We start from the raw sequence: 19,880 nt of genomic DNA on the forward strand, positions 1-19,880 counted from the left end.
TAACATATATAGATTAAATAAACTGGATAACATATATAGATTAAATAAACTGGATAATATATATATAGATTAAATAAACTGGATAATATATGTAGATTAAATAAACTGGATAATATATATAGATTAAATCAACTGGATAATATATAGAGATTAAATCAACTGGATAATATATAGAGATTAAATAAACTGGATAATATATAGAGATTAAATAAACTGGATAATATATATAGATTAAATAAACTGGATAATATATAGAGATTAAATAAACTGGATAATATATATAGATTAAATAAACTGGATAATATATAGAGATTAAATAAACTGGATAACATATATAGATTAAATAAACTGGATAATATATAGAGATTAAATAAACTGGATAACATATATAGATTAAATAAACTGGATAACATATATAGATTAAATAAACTGGATAATATATATAGATTAAATAAACTGGATAATATATATAGATTAAATAAACTGGATAATATATAGAGATTAAATAAACTGCATAACATATATAGATTAAATAAACTGGATAACATATATAGATTAAATAAACTGGATAATATATATAGAGATTAAATAAACTGGATAATATATAGAGATTAAGTAAACTGGATAATATATATAGAGATTAAATAAACTGGATAATATATATAGATTAAAAGCAGAAGGAGCCTTTATTAGATCTAGGAAAAAATGGATTGAGGAGGGAGAACAGAATTCATCCTATTCCTTTAGACTTGAGAAATTTCACTCTACAAATAACACTATCCAAATAACACTATTTCTACAACAAGGGCGACGCACAAGACATTCTCCAAACACCCCACAGAGCCGACATCCCCGTTATTTGCAAGAGGAAGCGACGCAGGTACAGAGGACAAAGAGCCGGATGCCTGGTCAGGACCCGGAGAAGGCGACTGGGAAAGCTGCCGTGACAGTCAATACTACTCGCCAACATGCAATCATTGGACAATAAATTAGACGAGGTACGATCACGAATATCCTACCAACGGGACATCAAAAACTGTAATATCCTATGTTTCACGGAATCGTGGCTGAATGACGACATGGATATTCAGCTAGCGGGATATACGCTGCACCGGCAAGATAGAACAGCACACTCCGGTAAAACGAGGGGTGGCGGTCTGTGCATATTTTTAAACAACAGCTGGTGCACGAAATCTAAGGAAGTCTCTAGATTTTGCTCGCCTTAAGTAGAGTATATTGTGATAAATTGCAGGCCACACTACTTGCCTAGAGAGTTTTCAGCTATACTTTTCGTGGCTGTTTATTTACCACCACAGACAGATGCTGGCACTAAGACCGCACTCAGTCAGCTGTATAAGGAAATAAGCAAACAGGAAACCACTCACCCAGAAGTGGCGCTCCTAGTGGCCGGAGACTTTAATGCAGGGAAACTTAAATCAGTTCTACCAAATTTCTATCGACATGTTAAACGTGCAACCAGAGGGAAAAAAATTCTAGATCACCTGTACTCCACACACAGAAACACGTACAAAGCTCTGCCTCCTGATCCTCCTCATTCCTGCTTACAAGCAATAATGAAAGCAGGAAGCACTAGTGACTCGGTCTCTAAAAAAGTGTTCAGATGAAGCAGATGCTAAACTACTGGACTGTTTTGCTATCACAGACTGGAACATGTTCTGGGATTCTTCCGATGGCATTGAGGAATACACCACATCAGTCACTGGCTTTATCAATAAGTGCATTGAGGACGTCGTCCCCACAGTGACTGTACGTACATACCCCAACCAGAAGCCATGGATTACAGGCAACATTCGCACTGAGCTAAAGGGTAGAGCTGCCGCTTTCAAGGTGCGGGACTCTGACCCGGAAGCTTACAAGAAGTCCTGCTATGCCTTGCGACGAACCATCAAACAGGCAAAGCGTCAATATGGGGCTAAGATTGAATCATACTACACTGGCTCCGATGCTCGTCTTATGTGGCAGGGCTTACAAACTATTACAGACTACAAAGGGAAGCACAGCCACGAGCTGCCCAGTGACACGAGCCTACCAGAAGAGCTAAATCACTTCTATGCTCGCTTTGAGGCAAGCAACACTGAGGTATGCATGAGAGCATCAGCTGTTCTGGACGACTGTGTGATCACGCTCTCCGTAGCCGACGTGAGTAAGACCATTAAACAGGTCAACATACACAAGGCTGCAGAGCCAGACGGATTACCAGGACGTGTGCTCTGGGCATGTGCTGACCAACTGGCAGGTGTCTTCACTGACATTTTCAACATGTCCCTGACTAAGTCTGTAATAGCAACATGTTTCAAGCAGACCACCATAGTCCCTGTGCCCAATAACACAAAGGCAACCTGCCTAAATGACTACAGACCCGTAGCACTCACGTCTGTAGCCACGAAGTGCTGTGAAAGGTTGGTAATGGCTCACACCAACATCAACACCATTATCCCAGAAACCCTAGACCCACCCCAATTTGCATACCGCCCAAACAGATCCACAGATGATGCATTCTCTATTGCACTCCACACTGCCCTTTCCCACCTGGACAAAAGGAACACTTATGTGAGAATGTTATTCATTGACTACAGCTCAGCGTTCACCACCATGGTACCCTCAAAGCTCATCACTAAGCTAAGGATCCTGGGCCTAAACACCTCCCTCTGCAACTGGATCCTGCACTTCCTGACGGGCCGCCCGCAGGTAGTCGGGGTAGGGTCTTCCCTGTGGCTCAGTTGGTAGAGTATGGTGTTTGCAACGCCAGCATGGTGTGTGCAACGCCAGGGTTGTGGGTTCGATTCCCACGGGGGGCCAGTACAAAAAAAATAAAAAATGCATGAAATGAAATGAAATGAAATGAAATGTATGCATTCACTACTGTAAGTTGCTCTGGATAAGACCGTCTGCTAAATGACTAAAATGTAAAAATGTAAAAAAAATGTAGGTAGCAACACATCTGAAAAGCTGATCTTCAACACTGGAGCATGCTCAGTCCCCTCCTGTACTCCCTGTTCACCCACGACTGCATGGCCAGGCACGACTCCAACACCATCATTAAGTTTGCAGACGACACAACAGTGGTAGGCCTGATCACTGACAACGACGAGACAGCCTATAGGGACGAGGTCAGAGACCTGGCCGGGTGGTGCCAGAATAATAACCTATCCCTCAACGTGACAAAGGAGATGATTGTGGATGACAGGAAAAGGAGGACCGAGCACACCCCCATTCTCATCGATGGGGCTGTAGTGGAGCAGGTTGAGAACTTCAAGTTCCTTGGTGTCCACATCAACAACAAACTAGAATGGTCCAAACACACCAAGACAGTCGTGAAGAGGGCACAACAAAGCCTATTCCCCCTAAGGAAACTAAAAAGATTTGGCATGGGTCCTAAGATCCTCAAAAGGTTCAACAGCTGCAACATCGAGAGCATCCTGACTGGTTGCATCACTGCCTCACTGCCTGGTACGGCAATTGCTCGGCCTCTGACCGCAAGGCACTACAGAGGGTAATGCGTACGGCCCAGTAGATCACTGGGCCTAAGCTGCCTGCCATCCAGGACCTCTACACCAGGCGTTGTCAGAGGAAGGCCCTAAAAATTGTCAAAGACCCCAGCCACCCCTGTCATAGACTGTTCTCTCTATTACCACATGGCAAGCGGTACCGGAGTGCCAAGTCTAGGACAAAACATCTTCTCAACAGTTTTTACCGCCAAGCCAGAAGGCTCCCGGACTATTTGTATTGTCTACCCCCCCCCCCCCCCCAACCTCTGTTTATCATCTACACATAGTCACTTTAACTATACATTCATGTACATACTACCTCAATTGGGCCGACCAACCAGTGCTCCCGCACATTGGCTAACCAGGCTATCTGCATTGTGTCCCACCACCCGCCAACCCCTCTTTTACGCTACTGCTACTCTCTGTTCATCATATATGCATAGTCACTTTAACCATATCTACATGTACATACTACCTCAATCAGCCTGACTAACCGGTGTCTGTATGTAGCCTCGCTACTTTTATAGCCTCGCCACTTTTACAGGAAATTGTATAGCCTACGTACTGTCAGGAATCCATATATATGTTTTTTGACTCACTGAATAATGTTCACTCTATCAGTGATATAGAATCTAAACAGTGTGATGAACCCATCAAAGTTGAAGAGATTATGGAGTCTATCAAATATCTAAAAAACAATAAATCACCAGGTGTTGATGGAATTACATCAGAATTGTACAAATTATTTTCTGAACAAGTAGCTCCATTCCTATTTGAAGTCTTTTTAGAGAGTATTAAAAACAATGTTCTCCCTCCTACAATGAGTCATGGGTTAATAACACTGATACCTAAGCCTAAAAAAGAAGTGCTGCTCATCGATAACTGGTGTCCAATTTGTCTTCTTAATAATGACTATAAGATATTAGCCTTACTACTTGCAAAAATAATTAAAGAAGTCATGGATGCAATCATCGATGAAACACAGTCTAGCTTTATGTAACGGTGTTGGTAGTCGTGGTGTGAGGAATGAGGCGCAGGAAGCAACAAGCACAGGGAGTGTTGTTTTTTAATAACACTTTGAGAGAAAAACAAAGTTCCCAAACACAGGGGAATAAATATAAGGTACGACAATGCCAAGCCGACACGAACCAGACAGTCGATTACAACAATTAATCCCGCACGACAAGGAGCGGGCCAGCTAAACTAAATAGCCCCTCTAATGGCTAATTGACCACAGGTGTATAAATTTAAAAAAAGGGAAAAGCAAAAGGGAATCGGTGGCAGCTAATAGGCCGGTGACGACGACCGCCGAGTGCCACCCGAGCAGGAGGGGGCGCCACCGTCGGTGGGAATCGTGACAGTACCCCCCTCCTGACGCGCGGCTCCCGCAGCGCGCCGACACCGGCCTCGAGGTCGACCCGGAGGGCGAGGTGCAGGGCGATCCGGACGGAGGTGGTGGAAATCCCTCAACATGGATGGGTCCAGGACGTCCTCCGCCGGCACCCAGCACCTCTCCTCCGGGCCGTACCCCTCCCAGTCCACGAGGTACTGCAGGCCCCTCGCCCGGCGTCTCGAGTCCAGAATGGCCCGTATGCTGTACGCCGGGGACCCCCGATGTCTTCGTGAAGGGGACCAGCTACCACCGGCCTGAGGAGAGACACATGAAACGAGGGGTTAATACAGTAATAGGAAGGGAGTTGCAACCGATAACACACCTCGTTTATCCTCCTCAGGACTTTGAAGGGCCCCACACACTGCGGTCCCAGCTTCCGGCAGGGCACGCGGAGGGGCAGGTTCCGGGTCGAGAGCCAGACCCTGTCTCCCGGTGCGAACACGGGCGCCTCACTGCGGTGGCGATCAGCACTCCTCTTCTGCCGCGCACTGGCCTCCTTTAATGAGTCCTGGACGGCTCTCCAGGTCTCCTTGGAGTGCTGAACACAGTCCTCCACCGCAGGAGCCTCGGTCTGGCTCCGGTGCCATGGTGCCAGGACCGGCTGGTAACCTAACACACACTGAAAGGGTGATATATATATATGTTAGTAGAGGAGTGGCGAAGTGAGTTCTGGGCTAATTCAGCCCAGGGAATATACCTCGCCCACTCCCCTGGCCGGTCCTGGCAATACGACCTCAGGAACCTGCCCACCTCCTGGTTCACCCTCTCCGCCTGCCCATTGCTCTCGGGGTGATAACCGGAGGTCAAACTGACCGAGACCCCCAGCCGCTCCATAAATGCTCTCCAGACCCTGGATGTGAACTGGGAACCTCGAACAGAGACAATGTCCTCCGGCACCCCGTAGTGCCGGAAGACGTGGGTAAATAGGGCCTCCGCAGTCTGCAGGGCCGTAGGGAGACCGGGCAATGGAAGGAGACGGCAGGACTTAGAGAACCAATCCACAACCACCAGAATTGCCGTGTTCCCCTGAGAAGATCTGTCAAGAAGTCGATGGACAGGTGCGACCATGGTCGTTGTGGAACGGGGAGGGGCTGTAACTTCCCTCTCGGTAGATGCCTAGGAGTCTTACTCTGGGCACACACCGAACAGGAAGAGACATAGGACCTCACGTCCTTAGCCAAGGTGGGCCACCAGTACTTCCCCCTTAGACTCCGCACTGTCCTCGCCTCACCAGGATGACCCACAGTAGGTAGCGTGTGCGCCCACCAAATCAAACGATCACGAACACCGAGCGGCACATACATGCGCCCCACGGGCACCTGCACAGGCGCAGGTTCCAACACCAATGCCCGCTCGATGTCCGCGTCCACCTCCCATACCACTGGTGCCACCAGCCTAGACGCTGGAATGATGGGAGTTGGATCGATGGGCCGGTCCTCCGTGTCATAGAGACGGGACAGCGCGTCGGCCTTAGTATTCAGGGAACCCGGTCTATAGGAGATGGTAAACCTAAACCGGGCGAAGAACATGGCCCACCTCGCCTGACGCGGATTCAGTCTCCTCGCTGCCCGGATGTACTCCAGGTTTCGGTGGTCGGTCCAGATGAGAAAGGGGTGCTTAGCCCCCTCAAGCCAGTGCCGCCACACCCTCAGAGCTTTGACCACCGCTAGCAACTCCCTGTCCCCCACATCGTAGTTACGCTCCGCCGAACTGAGCTTCTTCGAAAAGAAAGTGCAGGGGCGGAGTTTCGATGGCGTACCCGAGCGCTGTGATAGCACGGCACCCACCCCAGCCTCGGATGCGTCCACCTCCACTACGAACGCTAAAGACGGGTCCGGATGCGCCAACACGGGTGCGTCGGTGAACAGCGTCTTCAACTTTTTGAAGGCTCCGTCCGCCTCCGTCGACCATCGCAAACGCACCGGCCCCCCCTTCAACAGTGAGGTAATGGGAGCCGCTACCTGGCCAAAACCCCGGATAAACCTCCGGTAGTAATTGGCAAAGCCTAAGAACCGTTGCACCTCCTTCACCGTGGTTGGAGTCGGCCAATTACGCACGGCCTTAACGCGGTCACACTCCATCACCACCCCCGTGGTGGAAATGCGATAACCCAGAAAGGAGACGACTCGTTTGGAAAACTCACACTTCTCAGCCTTAACGTAGAGGTCATGCTCCAGCAGTCTACCAAGCACCTTGCGCACCAGGGACACATGCGCGGAGCGGGTGGCGGAATATATCAGAATGCCATCGATATAGACAATCACACCCTACCCGTGCAGGTCCCTGAGAATCTCGTCAACAAAGGATTGAAAGACAGCTGGAGCATTTTTCAACACATACGGCATGACGAGGTACTCATAATGGCCTTTTCCACTCGTCTCCCTTCTTGATACGCACCAGATTATACGCGCTTCTGAGATCCAGTTTTGTGAAGAACTGTGCTCCGTGAAATGATTCCACCGCCGTAGCGATGAGAGGTAGTGGATAACTAAACCCCACCGTGATAGCGTTTAGACCTCGGTAATCAATGCACGGACGCAGACCTCCCTCCTTCTTCTTCACAAAAAAGAAACTCGAGGAAGCGGGTGAGATGGAGGGCCGAATGTACCCCTGTCCCAGGGATTCCGTGACATATGTCTCCATAGCCGCTGTCTCCTCCTGTGACAAGGGGTACACGTGACTCCTGGGAAGCGCAGAGTTAACCTGGAGATCTATCGCACAATCCCCCTGTCGATGGGGTGGTAATTTAGTCGCCCTCTTTTTACAAAAAGCGATCGCCAAATCGGCGTATTCAGGGGGAATGCGCACGGTGGACACCTGGTCTGGACTTTCCACCGACGTGGCACCTATGGAAACTCCTAGACACCTCCCTGAACACTCCTCTGACCACCCCTGGAGAACCCCCTGTTTCCACGAAATACGGGGATTGTGACCAGCTAGCCAGGGGACCCCCAGCACCACCGGAAACGCAGGCGAATCAATAAGGAAAAAACTAATGCGTTCCATATGATTCCCCTGCGTTACCATGTCCAGTGGCACCGTAGACTCCCTGACCAGCCCTGACCCTAATGGTCGGCTATCTAGGGAGTGCACGGGGAAGGGGGAATCTAACGGCACCCGCGGATTGCCCAGCTTAATGGCAAGTCCACGGTCCATAAAATTCCCAGCTGCGCCTGAATCGACTAGCGCCCTATGCTGGGAAGAGGGAAAAAATTTAGTAAACAAAACAGGTAAAAACACGTGACCAACAGGGGGTTCTGGGTGAGTCTGGTGCTGACTCACCTGAGATGACCGAGAAGTGTTCTGCCTGCCATCTCGACTCCCAGACTGGCTCCTCCAGCACCGGTCGGCCGTGTGTCCTCTCCAACCACAGCTGGTGCAGGAGGAGCCACCTCCTCCGGTACCCCTTGGCACGGCCCCCCCACCTCCATAGGGGTAGGGGCGGGGGTGCACGGGGGTGGAACGGGCAGGACCCTCTCCGAACGCCTGCGGGCAGCCAGCAAATTGTCCAGACGTATGGACATATCTATCAGCTCGTCCAGGGACAGAGCTGTGTCCCGACAGGCCAGCTCCCTGCGGACGTCCGCCCGCAGACTGCAGCGGTAGTGGTTTATGAGGGCCCTGTTGTTCCACCCCGCCCCAGCAGCCAAGGTCCTGAACTCCAGCGCGAAGTCCTGAGCACTCCTCGTCTCCTGCCTGAGGTGGAACAGCCGTTCACCCGCCGCTCTTCCTTCCGGAGGGTGATCGAACACGGCCCGAAAGCAGCGGGTGAACTCTGGGTAGTGGTCCCTCGCCGAGTCTGGACCGTTCCAGACCGCATTAGCCCACTCCAGAGCTCGGCCCGTCAGGCAGGAAACGAGGGCACTCACGCTCTCCTCTCCTGTGGGAGCAGGTCTGACGGTGGCCAGGTACAGCTCAAGCTGGAGCAAAAACCCCTGGCACCCAGCCGCCGCACCATCGTACTCCCTCGGGAGCGCCAAACGAAGCGCGCCAGAGCCAGACGTCATGGGAGGCGAAGATGGCTGTATCGGGGGAGGTGGAGGTGGAGAGAGGATACCACTTCTCTCCCATCGGTCCATCCTCTCCATCATCTGGTCCATTGCCGATCCGATGCGATGTAGGACTGTCGTGTGGTGGAGCACGCGTTCCTCCATCGAGGGCAGAGGAGTGCCCGCTGCTTTCACTGATTCCATGCCTTTATAGTGGTGCGGGATTCTGTAACAGCGTTGGTAGTCGTGGTGTGAGGAATGAGGCGCAGGAAGCAACAAGCACAGGGAGTGTTGTTTTTTAATAACACTTTGAGAGAAAAACAAAGTTCCCAAACACAGGGGAATAAATATAAGGTATGACAATGCCAAGCCGACACGAACTCGATTACAACAATTAATCCCGCACGACAAGGAGCGGGCCAGCTAAACTAAATAGCCCCTCTAATGGCTAATTGACCACAGGTGTATAAATTTAAAAAAAGGGAAAAGCAAAAGGGAATCGGTGGCAGCTAATAGGCCGGTGACGACGACCGCCGAGCGCCACCCGAGCAGGAGGGGGCGCCACCGTCGGTGGGAATCGTGACACTTTATAAGGAACAGACATATTTCTAACAATATCAGACGAGTATTAGACATACTTGACTACTCAGACCTAATAACTGAGGATAGCTTCATATTATTTTTAGATTTTTATAAAGCATTTGACACAGTAGAGCATCAGTTCTTCTTCCACTCCCTTGAGAAATGTAGTTGTGGGTGGGGTTTCTGTAAGGCTATTAAGACTCTCCATACAAATGGTAACAGCTCTATCAAATTGAAATATGGCACCTCACCTAGAGTTGAGTTAAAGAGAGGAATTAGGCAAATTTGTCCTATCTCTCTGTACCTGTTTTTATCACCCAACTTCTTACAAATTCTTTAAATAAAAGTCCTGTACAAGCTATTCCCATAGCTGGTAAAGAAAATGATACTACACTTTTTCTGAAAGATGCTAACCATTTCCCATATCAATCAATGTGATGCAATCCTTAATAAATGCGAACTCATGGCTGTCAAAGATTGTGTGACACCTTCATATTATGGTATTCCAGTAAAATAACTTACATATTTAGGCATAACCATTACAAAGGATAAGAAGTCTAGAGGCTTACTAAACTTTAACCCTCTTATTAAAAAACCCAAGAAGAAGCTAAATCAATGGCTACAGAGGGACTTATCTTTAAAAGGAAGAGTCCTAATAACCAAGGCTGAAGGTATCTCTAGATTAATATATGGCATTCTATCTTTATATCTTGACGGTAAAATAAGGAAGGAGATAGACCAGATGCTTTTCAACTTTCTGTGGAAAAACCGTACCCATTACGTTAGGAAAACTGTTGAAATGAACACTTATGAATATGGTGGGCTGAATTTTCTGGACTTTACTAACTTAAATAATAATTTTAAGATCAATTGGATAAAACAAATCCTAAGAAGACCCACTTCTATGTGGAATTTTATTCCTCATCATGTCTTCTCTACTTTTGGTGGCCTTAACTTCATGTTGTTTTGCAATTATAATATTGACAAAGTTCCAGTGAAACTTTCAGCTTTTCATCTTGTCATGGTCCTTAATTTATAAGCATAATTTTTCTCCACACAGATATTATGTATGGAATAATCGGGACATATTGTATAAAAATGCTTCTTTGTTTTTAGAACATTGGTTCCGAAATAATATCCTATTGGTGAGCCAACTGGTAAATAATATCCTATTGGTGAGCCAACTGGTAAATAATATCCTATTGGTGAGCCAACTGGTAAATAGTATCCTATTGGTGAGCCAACTGGTAAATAATATCCTATTGGTGAGCCAACTGGTAAATAATATCCTATTGGTGAGCCAACTGGTAAATAATATCCTATTGGTGAGCCAACTGGTAAATAATATCCTATTGGTGAGCCAACTGGTAAATAATATCCTATTGGTGAGCCAACTGGTAAATAATATCCTATTGGTGAGCCAACTGGTAAATAATATCCTATTGGTGAGCCAACTGGTAAATAATATCCTATTGGTGAGCCAACTGGTAAATGCAGAGGGTCCTTTACTCAGTTATAAGGAATTCTTATCACTTTACAAGGTCCCTGTAACACCTAAAGATTTTGCAATTGCTTTAAATGCCATTCCCACACGTGTTGCTTCATTATTCAGGAACGTGTCAAGACCTGACCCTCAGAGCCTACCTTCCGTTGACCCTGTTGACTCATCAGTAGGAAAGATTTGTTTCTCTTTTGGTCCATTCAACAACAGAGCGATACGAACCTTGTTTCAGCAGGATGTTGTATCTATACCTTATGTCATGCCTTATTGGAATGGATTTATTGATAATATCTGTTGGAAAAAAGTTTGGATGTTGCCACACACATACCTACTTGTTAACAAAATTAAGGAAGTTTCCTTTAAAATTATTCATAAATATTATCCTGCCAACCACTATATGAAGAAGTTTAAGGAAAACATCAACTGTGTTGCATCTTTTTTGTCATTGTGTTCATGTAAGGAATCTGTGGCAAGACATCAGTAGATTTACAATTGAACACATTTATGAAGAGTTTACACTATTGTGGAGAGATGAACTGCTTGGATTCTTTACCTATGATAGAAATAAGCTGAAACAATTTTATGTAATTCATTTCATTATTCTTTTGGCCAAATTTCATATTCACAAATGTAAATTTACAAACAAAACACATTTTCTTACCTTACAAAAATAAATTGAACTGTATTTTAAGACAATTAAATACTCTACTAACAAAAAAGCTGTTAGAATAATAAGTGCATGTATGTCCCTTAAGGTCCTTGTGTAATTGTAATGTGATATTGTACCCCCTAGCCCAAAGGTCCTTTGTATAGTATTTATATATACTTGTACTTCCTGTAATGATTTGTTGTTAATAAAAAATACATTTATAATAATAAAAAATAAAAAAATACAAATCACCTCGCATCATAAATATAGACTCATTATTATTTCTGTGTCAGTCAGTCACAATTTACCCTTGATACGTTGCGGTTTTGATCCTTTCGAACAAGGCCCGGGTGGACTTGTGTTAATTAGCTATCTGCATCTCTGGACGCCTGTGTGTAAACAGAAGACAGATTCCACAAACATGTTGTCACTGAAAAATACTGTTAGCTGCAACTGTGTTATACCTAGTTAAAACAAGTTTACAGTAGATGTGTATTTTTCATGTAGTGAAATTATTTTTATGTGATATGAAAGTACAGGGATTTATGTTTATAGAACTGTTCTGCAATTGAGTATCGATTCACATTTAGATGGGAGTATTTGGCTGCTTTAACTTCCAGAGCCAAATGAGCCTTTAAACAGAACATGTAATGTCCTTGGACTATAAGGAGTGATGTTAGGCTGCTTTAGTCCATGATTGGGCTAGGTCCCCCACATTACATACTTTCTGATACACAAAATCAGTCTGAAATCAAATAAAGTTGATTGACCACAACTTTGAAAAAGGTATAACTGTAAATCATTGTCTCTCACCCTTGATTATAATGCTACTAAGTCGATGAGGTCAAAGTCTACTGTGGTGTCAAGCTATAAAGTTTTGAGTCTGAAAAATTAGAATGATGATTTTGGTTGAAGACAATATAGACGATTTCAAGGGGGAAGAAAATTGCTTATTTGTGGGAATGAACAAAGCAAGGATGCTGTAGGTGCTCTCAGTAAGTACTGTGTCCACAATTTGTGTACTTTTAAACACACACACCAAATATTTTCGGAATATCGTCCAGAAAATCTGTAACTAGACCTGTTGGACAGTTTACTCGTTGACTCCAAAAGTAGCATACATGGACATATTGCACAAAACAGTGTACGTTGAACATTCAAACATGAATGTGCAAGGTAAATAAATGTCAACACAACACATGGGTTATTGTAACATTCATTATTACGAGAGCTAATTAAAATAAATCGTATTTTGCAAGGAGGAACATACAACTTTCTTCTCACTGTTGTTACGTTCAAATCTGTCCCCGATATGGGAGGAATAGTTGACAGCGCACGTCGGAGCCTTTGCGCGGCACAGCTACAATGTAATGGACTTTTAATTTCAAAACTAATTTAAAAGAGTTGACAAGCCGGTGCAGCAACAACATATTACATTAAACTAACCGCTGACCATTCATGGTGTCCTTTGATACATATTGTTCCTGACAAGCTTAACGTTACGGACATCAACAATCTTGCGCGAGCCTAGTAGCTGTAAAGCTAGCTATCTAGTCAGTTAACGTTAGCTTTTTAGCTAACAACACTCCCCTAGTCGCCGGCTATTTTTAGTGCAATTAAGCAGCTATTTTCAGACCAAGGCGTCACCCTCTTACGACCTGTAAAGTCATTATTGTCTCCCATGATCTCGTTAAGTTAGCTAATCATTTGTACAAAATGTCAACGACATCGTTGGATAAGGAATTGCAAGAGCGCTTGAGAGAGGCGTCTGCGATTGGAGACATCGACGAGGTGCGGATTTTAGTGGAAAGCGGAGTAAATGTCAACTCTCAAAACGAAATAAACGGATGGTAAGTGTGTCTAATACATATATATATCGAACTTAAATCTAAGTTGATCTATAATCACCTGTCCTTACATGTTATTTATCGATTGATTGTTAAAATGCTGCCTGCGCAATGTTGGCAACGTGCTCTATGCAATGGCATGTCAAATGTCACCATTTCATGCTGGCCTAAGAAGAATAGTGTGTTATCCAATTATGCCTAGATGGGAATCTCCTTTAACTGCAAGTGATGCAAATATACCCCTGCGTGGGTTCTCAAGTTTGACTATGATGACAATAAAAATGAACTAGTAAATGTTGGCTGCAGGGTGCAAGTATTTGCGTAGGTAAAGTCGGTGAACACTGTACTTCATCTGGATCTACCTCCAGTAACTACTTTATCATTCACAATGACTGTTCCCACATTGGCTGTTTGACATTGCAGGATGATGACTCAATCAATCTTTCATCAACATTATGAATCATTCCAGAGCAGATCAGAGACTTACTTTATTCATTGTCTCCTATTCAGGACATGCTTGCATTGGGCATGCAAGAGAAACCACAAACCGGTTGTGTCGTACCTGCTGAACTCTGGCGCTGACCAAGAGATCCTCACTGCTAAAGATGAGCTGGCTGTCCAGCTGACCTCTAAGCCTGAAATCAGAAGACTGTTAGGAGGTAAATGTCCCATCATCACATCACCACTCTCCCAGTTATTACTGTTTTTGTGTTAAAATTCTCTTAAACATGTTCATGTAATATCTGTATAATAGCTGTATTTTGGGTATAATGACTATTAGAAGCACTAATGACACCCCTAAGCACTAGTTCATTGCCAGTTAATTGTTTTACCTGCTCATAGTTAGGGGTCACAGTTTGGGTAATGATCATAGATGGAGGCTCCTGCCAGGACCTGCTATGTTTTGGTTTTCACAGCATGCTCTGAGCATGTCAATGTTCAAGGCTCCCCCAGTTCAATGTAGAGTCTTATGTATTTTTTTCACAGTTGAGGAGGAGGAAGTGCCTGAAATCAAGGAGCCTGAGTTGCCAATCATCCCAAACTACCTGTCCAACCCACCATTCATGTACAGTAAGATGGACAACAAGGCTGAGCTCATATTGGCACAGTTGACCCAAAATGGCAATGGAGACCACTCATCAGATGACCCACACAGCGACTCAGCTTCCCTGTCGCCCACCCACGAGCAACAGCTGCCTCAGCAACCGCAGAGCCTACTCTCTGACACCCCGAGCCCGAGGGAGGGGGCCTTCATTCCATTGGAGCAGCAGAACGGAGTGTCGCTGAGCCCCACCTCGTCTCTCACTGTCAATGGAGGCCTGCCTATGGACCTCTCCATGGAGCCCCACCTGGTCAACCATGGGGAGTACCCACACTCGGTGGCCCATAATGGGCCTGTGTGCTCTCCTCCCCTGCCCTCCCCCAGCACCAGCACCACTAGCAGTAGCAGCCAAGCCCAGGTGGCTAACGCTAACCCATCTATGACCCGGCAGCAGTCCCTCCCTCAGCAGCTCAACTGTGGCCAGGGTGCTGGGGGTAACATGCCTGCCTTCCAGCCTTTCTTCTTTACCAGTACATTCCCTGTCAATGTGCAAGGTAAGGACGGTCGCCACACCGCGTTTGCTGTTGATGTTGTGCTGTTGATGTTGTGTGACGTCTGTTTGTCTCTAATGTTGTGGTGTTCAAGCATTGATTTGAGTCAACAGCAGAGCTTTTTTGGAGCTAATCCCATTGCATGTTGAGCCTGTTTTATCACCACTCTGCACTTTCAGACCCATTATCCAATGCTTTCTTCCCGTGTGTGTGCCTGAATGTGCCCAGATACTGAATGTTCTCTCTACTGCATCTCACACACTGAAGTAGCTAGCGTAATCTCATTGGTGTATCTGTGTGTCTCTCCCAGAGCTGGTCCTAAAGGTGCGCATCCAGAACCCCAACGCGCGGGAGAACGACTTCATCGAGGTGGAGCTGGACAGACAGGAGCTGACCTACCGCTCGCTGCTCCGGGTGTGCTGCCGCGAGCTGGACATCAGCGCCGAACACGTGGAGAAGATCCGCAAGCTGCCCAACACCATGCTACGAAAGGTATTTAATGGCAGGGACACACACACACATGCATCGGAAGGGTGATGTTTCGGGTGGCTCTGGTACTCAAACTGGCTGGTTATAACACTAGTGGCTGAGCACTAGCACTGTGAACCCTGAGGCTGCAGCTACCTTTCCACTCCACTAACCAGCTCAATGGAGCGAGCAGGCCGGGGTAGGGCAGGGCCAGACACCACTAATAAAAGATGCAGGGCAGGCAGGAACACTCCTAGACACACCTCGTAGGCCCAACAGTTCACTGCTCTGTTAGGTTGGAGCACCACGCTGTTCTGTTAGGTTGGAGCACCACGCTGTTCTGTTAGGTTGGAGCACCACGCTGTTCTGTTAGGTTGGAGCACCACGCTGTTCTGTTAGGTTGGAGCACCACGCTGTTCTGTTAGGTTGGAGCACCACGCTGTTCTGTTAGGTTGGAACCCTGATCATGACGGCTGCTTGATGATGGAATGATGGTCACCCATTATTACCATTTTAATAAATCATTTGCATGAGAGAGAGAGTGTGTACAGCTCTATTCTTTTCTTATGAGTTTGGGCCACAGAAAATGTACATTGTCACAATGGTTACAAACTTTTGGGTTGATTTATAATGTTTGCAAGTTAATTGATATGAGCTACATTGTGTTCCATGGCACACGGTAGTCCCATCTTGCACTGCATGGGTGGTTTTGATATGAAAACAATGTCACCCATCCAGTTATGAAGGGAGCTGTTGTCACATTATGTAATCCCAGAACAACTGTTGACTAAGACTGTGAAACACACACACACACTTACGTCTCTTCTATCCTCCCACCTAATGTCTGTAAGTCCTGTGTGTGATGAACCGTTTATGCCCCTGATTTTTTTTACCATAATCACTTCAAACAATTGGCCATTTTGTGGACAATAAAGATGTTTTATTGAATGTAACTTTATTATTCCCAGGACAAAGACGTGGCTCGGCTGCAGGACTTCCAGGAGTTAGAGGTGGTGCTGGAGAAGGCTGAGGGCCTGGCACTCCTCTCTGGGGCAGGAGGCCTCACTGACAGACCCTGCTACAACATGAAGGCCTCCAGACTCACCTACTAAAGACCAACAGGACTGACAGACACCCAGACAGACCCTGATGTCCATGTGGACCCTACTAGCTCTCTATTGGCCGTAATAGCCACTATCGTTATTAGTCAATTTCATTGCATTATGATCCGGTGTCGTTCAGCCAGCGTTATTGGGGTTTGTTTAAAAATCCTGTTGTGTTAGCTAGGTAACGTGGTCGCCCTGCCTGTCCTTGCCTTGCTCCCTGCCAGTCTGTCCCCATGCAGCGCTCGCTAACCAATTACTCATGCATCATGTCCTCAGTTCTATACTGAAGAATTTGGGCCTCCTTCCCTCTCTCTCCCCTCTTCTCTTCCCTCTGTCCCACTCTCTCTCCTCCCTCTAGTTTGTGTTGTCGGGCTACAGTGGAACATTGGCGTTGAGGGACAGTGACAGTCTTCCTAGATGGCTGTACATGGATCCCTTTGTACTGGGCATTAGTCATACATGTACTGTGGACCTGGCTCCTGGATGATGAGGGGGTTGAGAAGAGTAGAGGCCATTTGAACAGCTCTTCTGGTATAGAGCTATGGCTCTTATTAGTCCAACATGGGCGGCTTAGTACATTGTTGCGACACAGCTGACTTGCACACAGCGACATGCAGTACTGCCGCTTGCTTAGTGGACATGACAGGTGGCTGCCGACGTTCCAACTGGCATCCACACACATGCTGCAGACTGTACACACACACACTCTGTCATATTCCCACACTTCAGTGATATTTCCAGTTTTTCCTTCAGTGGTTGCCCATGTTATCACACTACCCTGTTTATTTGTTCTTAAGTGGATGCCTGATGGAGCTATTTCCAGAGATGTTGCTGTGTGCTACTGAGGTTTGATCATCTAAGAGGGAGTGGGTGTGAGTGTTGTCTCTTGCCAATTGAGAAGTTTTTGTTAGTTTCGTAGAACTGTTTGTTGTTATGTGCTTAGTAAGGAAACAGATGCTTCAAGTTTCATCCGTATTGTTAAGACAGTGGGTCTGTTTCTTAAAGAACTCTCTTGGTCAGTTGGAAGATAACAGCCTTCTAACAGATGCTACGGTTAGCTAGCTCCACAAACACCGTCTGGATTTCAATCAAACACCCAATGTGGGAAGATTCTTCATCGCGCCTGCTCTATGAATTTAGTTTTATTGTTTTAACGTTTACTTGCTGAAACAAAACTCATTTAGATGAACATGTATTTGGTTAAGGGGCAATATTTAAATGTTCTACAGTTTGGTTGAATGTTTGTTTGTGAGGGGTTCTTTTCAATGTAACAGTTATTTGGTATAATATTCAACTGACACTTTCAGCTGTGAATGAATTGAATGGTAGACCGTTCCTATAGAGTTCAGGTATTGATTTAAGCAGAATCCGCTAGGTTCACATTAGGGGAAGTATATTCCAGCTCAAGTAGAGGTTCCCCTAAAATGAGTATGTTAAACCGTTTCTGGATCGCTTCACTTAAGATACTTCCATTTACTGTGATTAGATCAAAACCAAATACAAACCTAGCCAGAAACATTGTCTGGTTCTCCACAATAGATTATCAATCATAAATGTCCTATTTTTGAATTGCTGTATGAAATGTGTTTTTAGTTTTTCGGAGCAAACTGAATGACGTGGGCAAAGGACAGATTGAAAGGATTGTTTCCGTTTCAAAAGTTTGACACAGCTGTTATGTTTGAGTGCTTCCATAACACTTTTCCCAGCAATTCTTCCCAAGCTGTTGCTTCTATCATACAGTGCATTTGTCATAATACACAAATTCATACTGCTCTGTGAGAACGTTTTAAACATATAACCTACATTAACATGTAAGCTAGCTAGAGATCAAATGTTAGTTCTTGAGGGGTTCCTGGGTTTAACCTACTGACATTTTACTTTTGTCAAGTTGTGGTGTTTGCTGCTTATTTGTTTGAGTATAAATGACGATTCATACACGAGAATGCAAACGTTAGTATTGAAGCTGAATGAGAGTGCATTGATTGAAGAGATTACTGCTTAAAATGCTTTGTGACAAACACATTTGCTCACAGAGGAAGACTAAGACCCTAACATGTCCTACCAGTTCTTTATGCTGGTTAACATTACATTCAGTTCAACGGTACAGTCAGTGCCCCACTACAGAAGTTTATAAACAATCAACAGTCAGTTACTAACAAAACCGTTCATTGTTTACCGTTCAAATGTATTCCTTAAGCTCTGACTGTCTTAGTATGTTTAAATATGATATATTTTTATTAATTTGTCATTTCCTTTTTTAATGAGAAATGTCTTTAGTTTGTATCGATGCCTACAAGTATGGAAAGTGTTTATCAATGGGGGTGAAAGTGAAGGTAGGTTGCAGCTAGGATGAAACCAAGTGTAAAGCCACAGTATCTACTGTGTTGAATGGGTTGAGTTGAGTGTAAATGTTGAAGAAATACAAGACTAACTTGAACATGTCAAATGGACTCTCCAGAGAATTTTGTATTCCTAACTTGTGCCACGAGACCGAGAGGTACCTGGTTGAAGAAGCTGAACGATGATGTTTGAAATGCCTATGGCCATTTTGTGCCCAGTGAAAGAGCACCAGTGTTCCAGAATGAATACTAGTTATGTGCAAATGGATGACTAACATTGTACTGATTGATTGCTTATGTTCTAGAGGAAGAATACAGTAACTTAACCTATGCATTCAGAGTCTGATATTTTTATATGTCCTGTGTACCTTTGATAAATTCCTTATAGGCACTGTTTAACTTGTTTGATTGTGAAGACCTGTACCTGTTCTTTGATAAAGCATGGTGGATAACTTGATCAATCTTTCCTTTTGTCTGAAATTGGTGGTTATATCAAAGGATGAGATGGTAATTCTGAATATGGCAGAGAACTGAAATGAAACCTCATCTGTTTCTGCTAAGATCCACCAGAGGGTGTAGATAAGTCAGTGTTGACATGAATCAACCATGCCAATGCAGTGGTGCAACTGTTCACTGCCTTGCTCTCCTCCCAAAGTAAATTATTTCAAATGAAACATGCTTAAATTTCATCCAAAAAGCATGATTATATGAAGCTTTAAAACTGTTTAACTAGATTGATTTGGGAGTCGGGGGGTGTTATTACAATAGGATACACAGTGTACAAAACATTAGGAACACCGTCCTAATATACTGTAGAGTTTCACCCCCTTTTGTGCTCAGGACAGCCTCAATTTGTCGGGACATGGACTCTACAAGGTGAAAAGCTTTCCACACATGCTGCTGG

At 45.2% G+C, this 19,880-nt stretch overlaps 1 protein-coding gene across 1 annotated transcript; it reads left to right on the forward strand.

Moving 5' to 3' along the window:
* Window positions 1-12,869: 12,869 nt before the first annotated feature.
* Window positions 12,870-19,433, forward strand: LOC115171630 (ankyrin repeat domain-containing protein 40-like). The gene is made up of 5 exons (XM_029728622.1): window positions 12,870-13,473; window positions 13,981-14,129; window positions 14,458-15,066; window positions 15,374-15,555; window positions 16,500-19,433. Exons 1-5 carry the CDS (start codon window positions 13,340-13,342, stop codon window positions 16,641-16,643), a joined length of 1,218 nt encoding a protein of 405 aa, XP_029584482.1. The 5' UTR covers window positions 12,870-13,339; the 3' UTR covers window positions 16,644-19,433.
* Window positions 19,434-19,880: the final 447 nt, after the last annotated feature.

The sequence above is a fragment of the Salmo trutta genome, chromosome 32 (assembly GCF_901001165.1).
Source record: "Salmo trutta chromosome 32, fSalTru1.1, whole genome shotgun sequence".
Taxonomy (NCBI): domain Eukaryota; kingdom Metazoa; phylum Chordata; class Actinopteri; order Salmoniformes; family Salmonidae; genus Salmo; species Salmo trutta.

Bases quoted from the DNA above. Each gene is read 5' to 3' on its own strand.
- LOC115171630 (XM_029728622.1), top strand. From the start codon at position 13,340: ATGTCAACGACATCGTTGGATAAGGAATTGCAAGAGCGCTTGAGAGAG. The intron at 14,130-14,457 runs GTAAATGTCCCA...TTTTTTTCACAG, and splicing joins AATCAGAAGACTGTTAGGAG to TTGAGGAGGAGGAAGTGCCT. The intron at 15,556-16,499 runs GTATTTAATGGC...TATTATTCCCAG, and splicing joins CCAACACCATGCTACGAAAG to GACAAAGACGTGGCTCGGCT.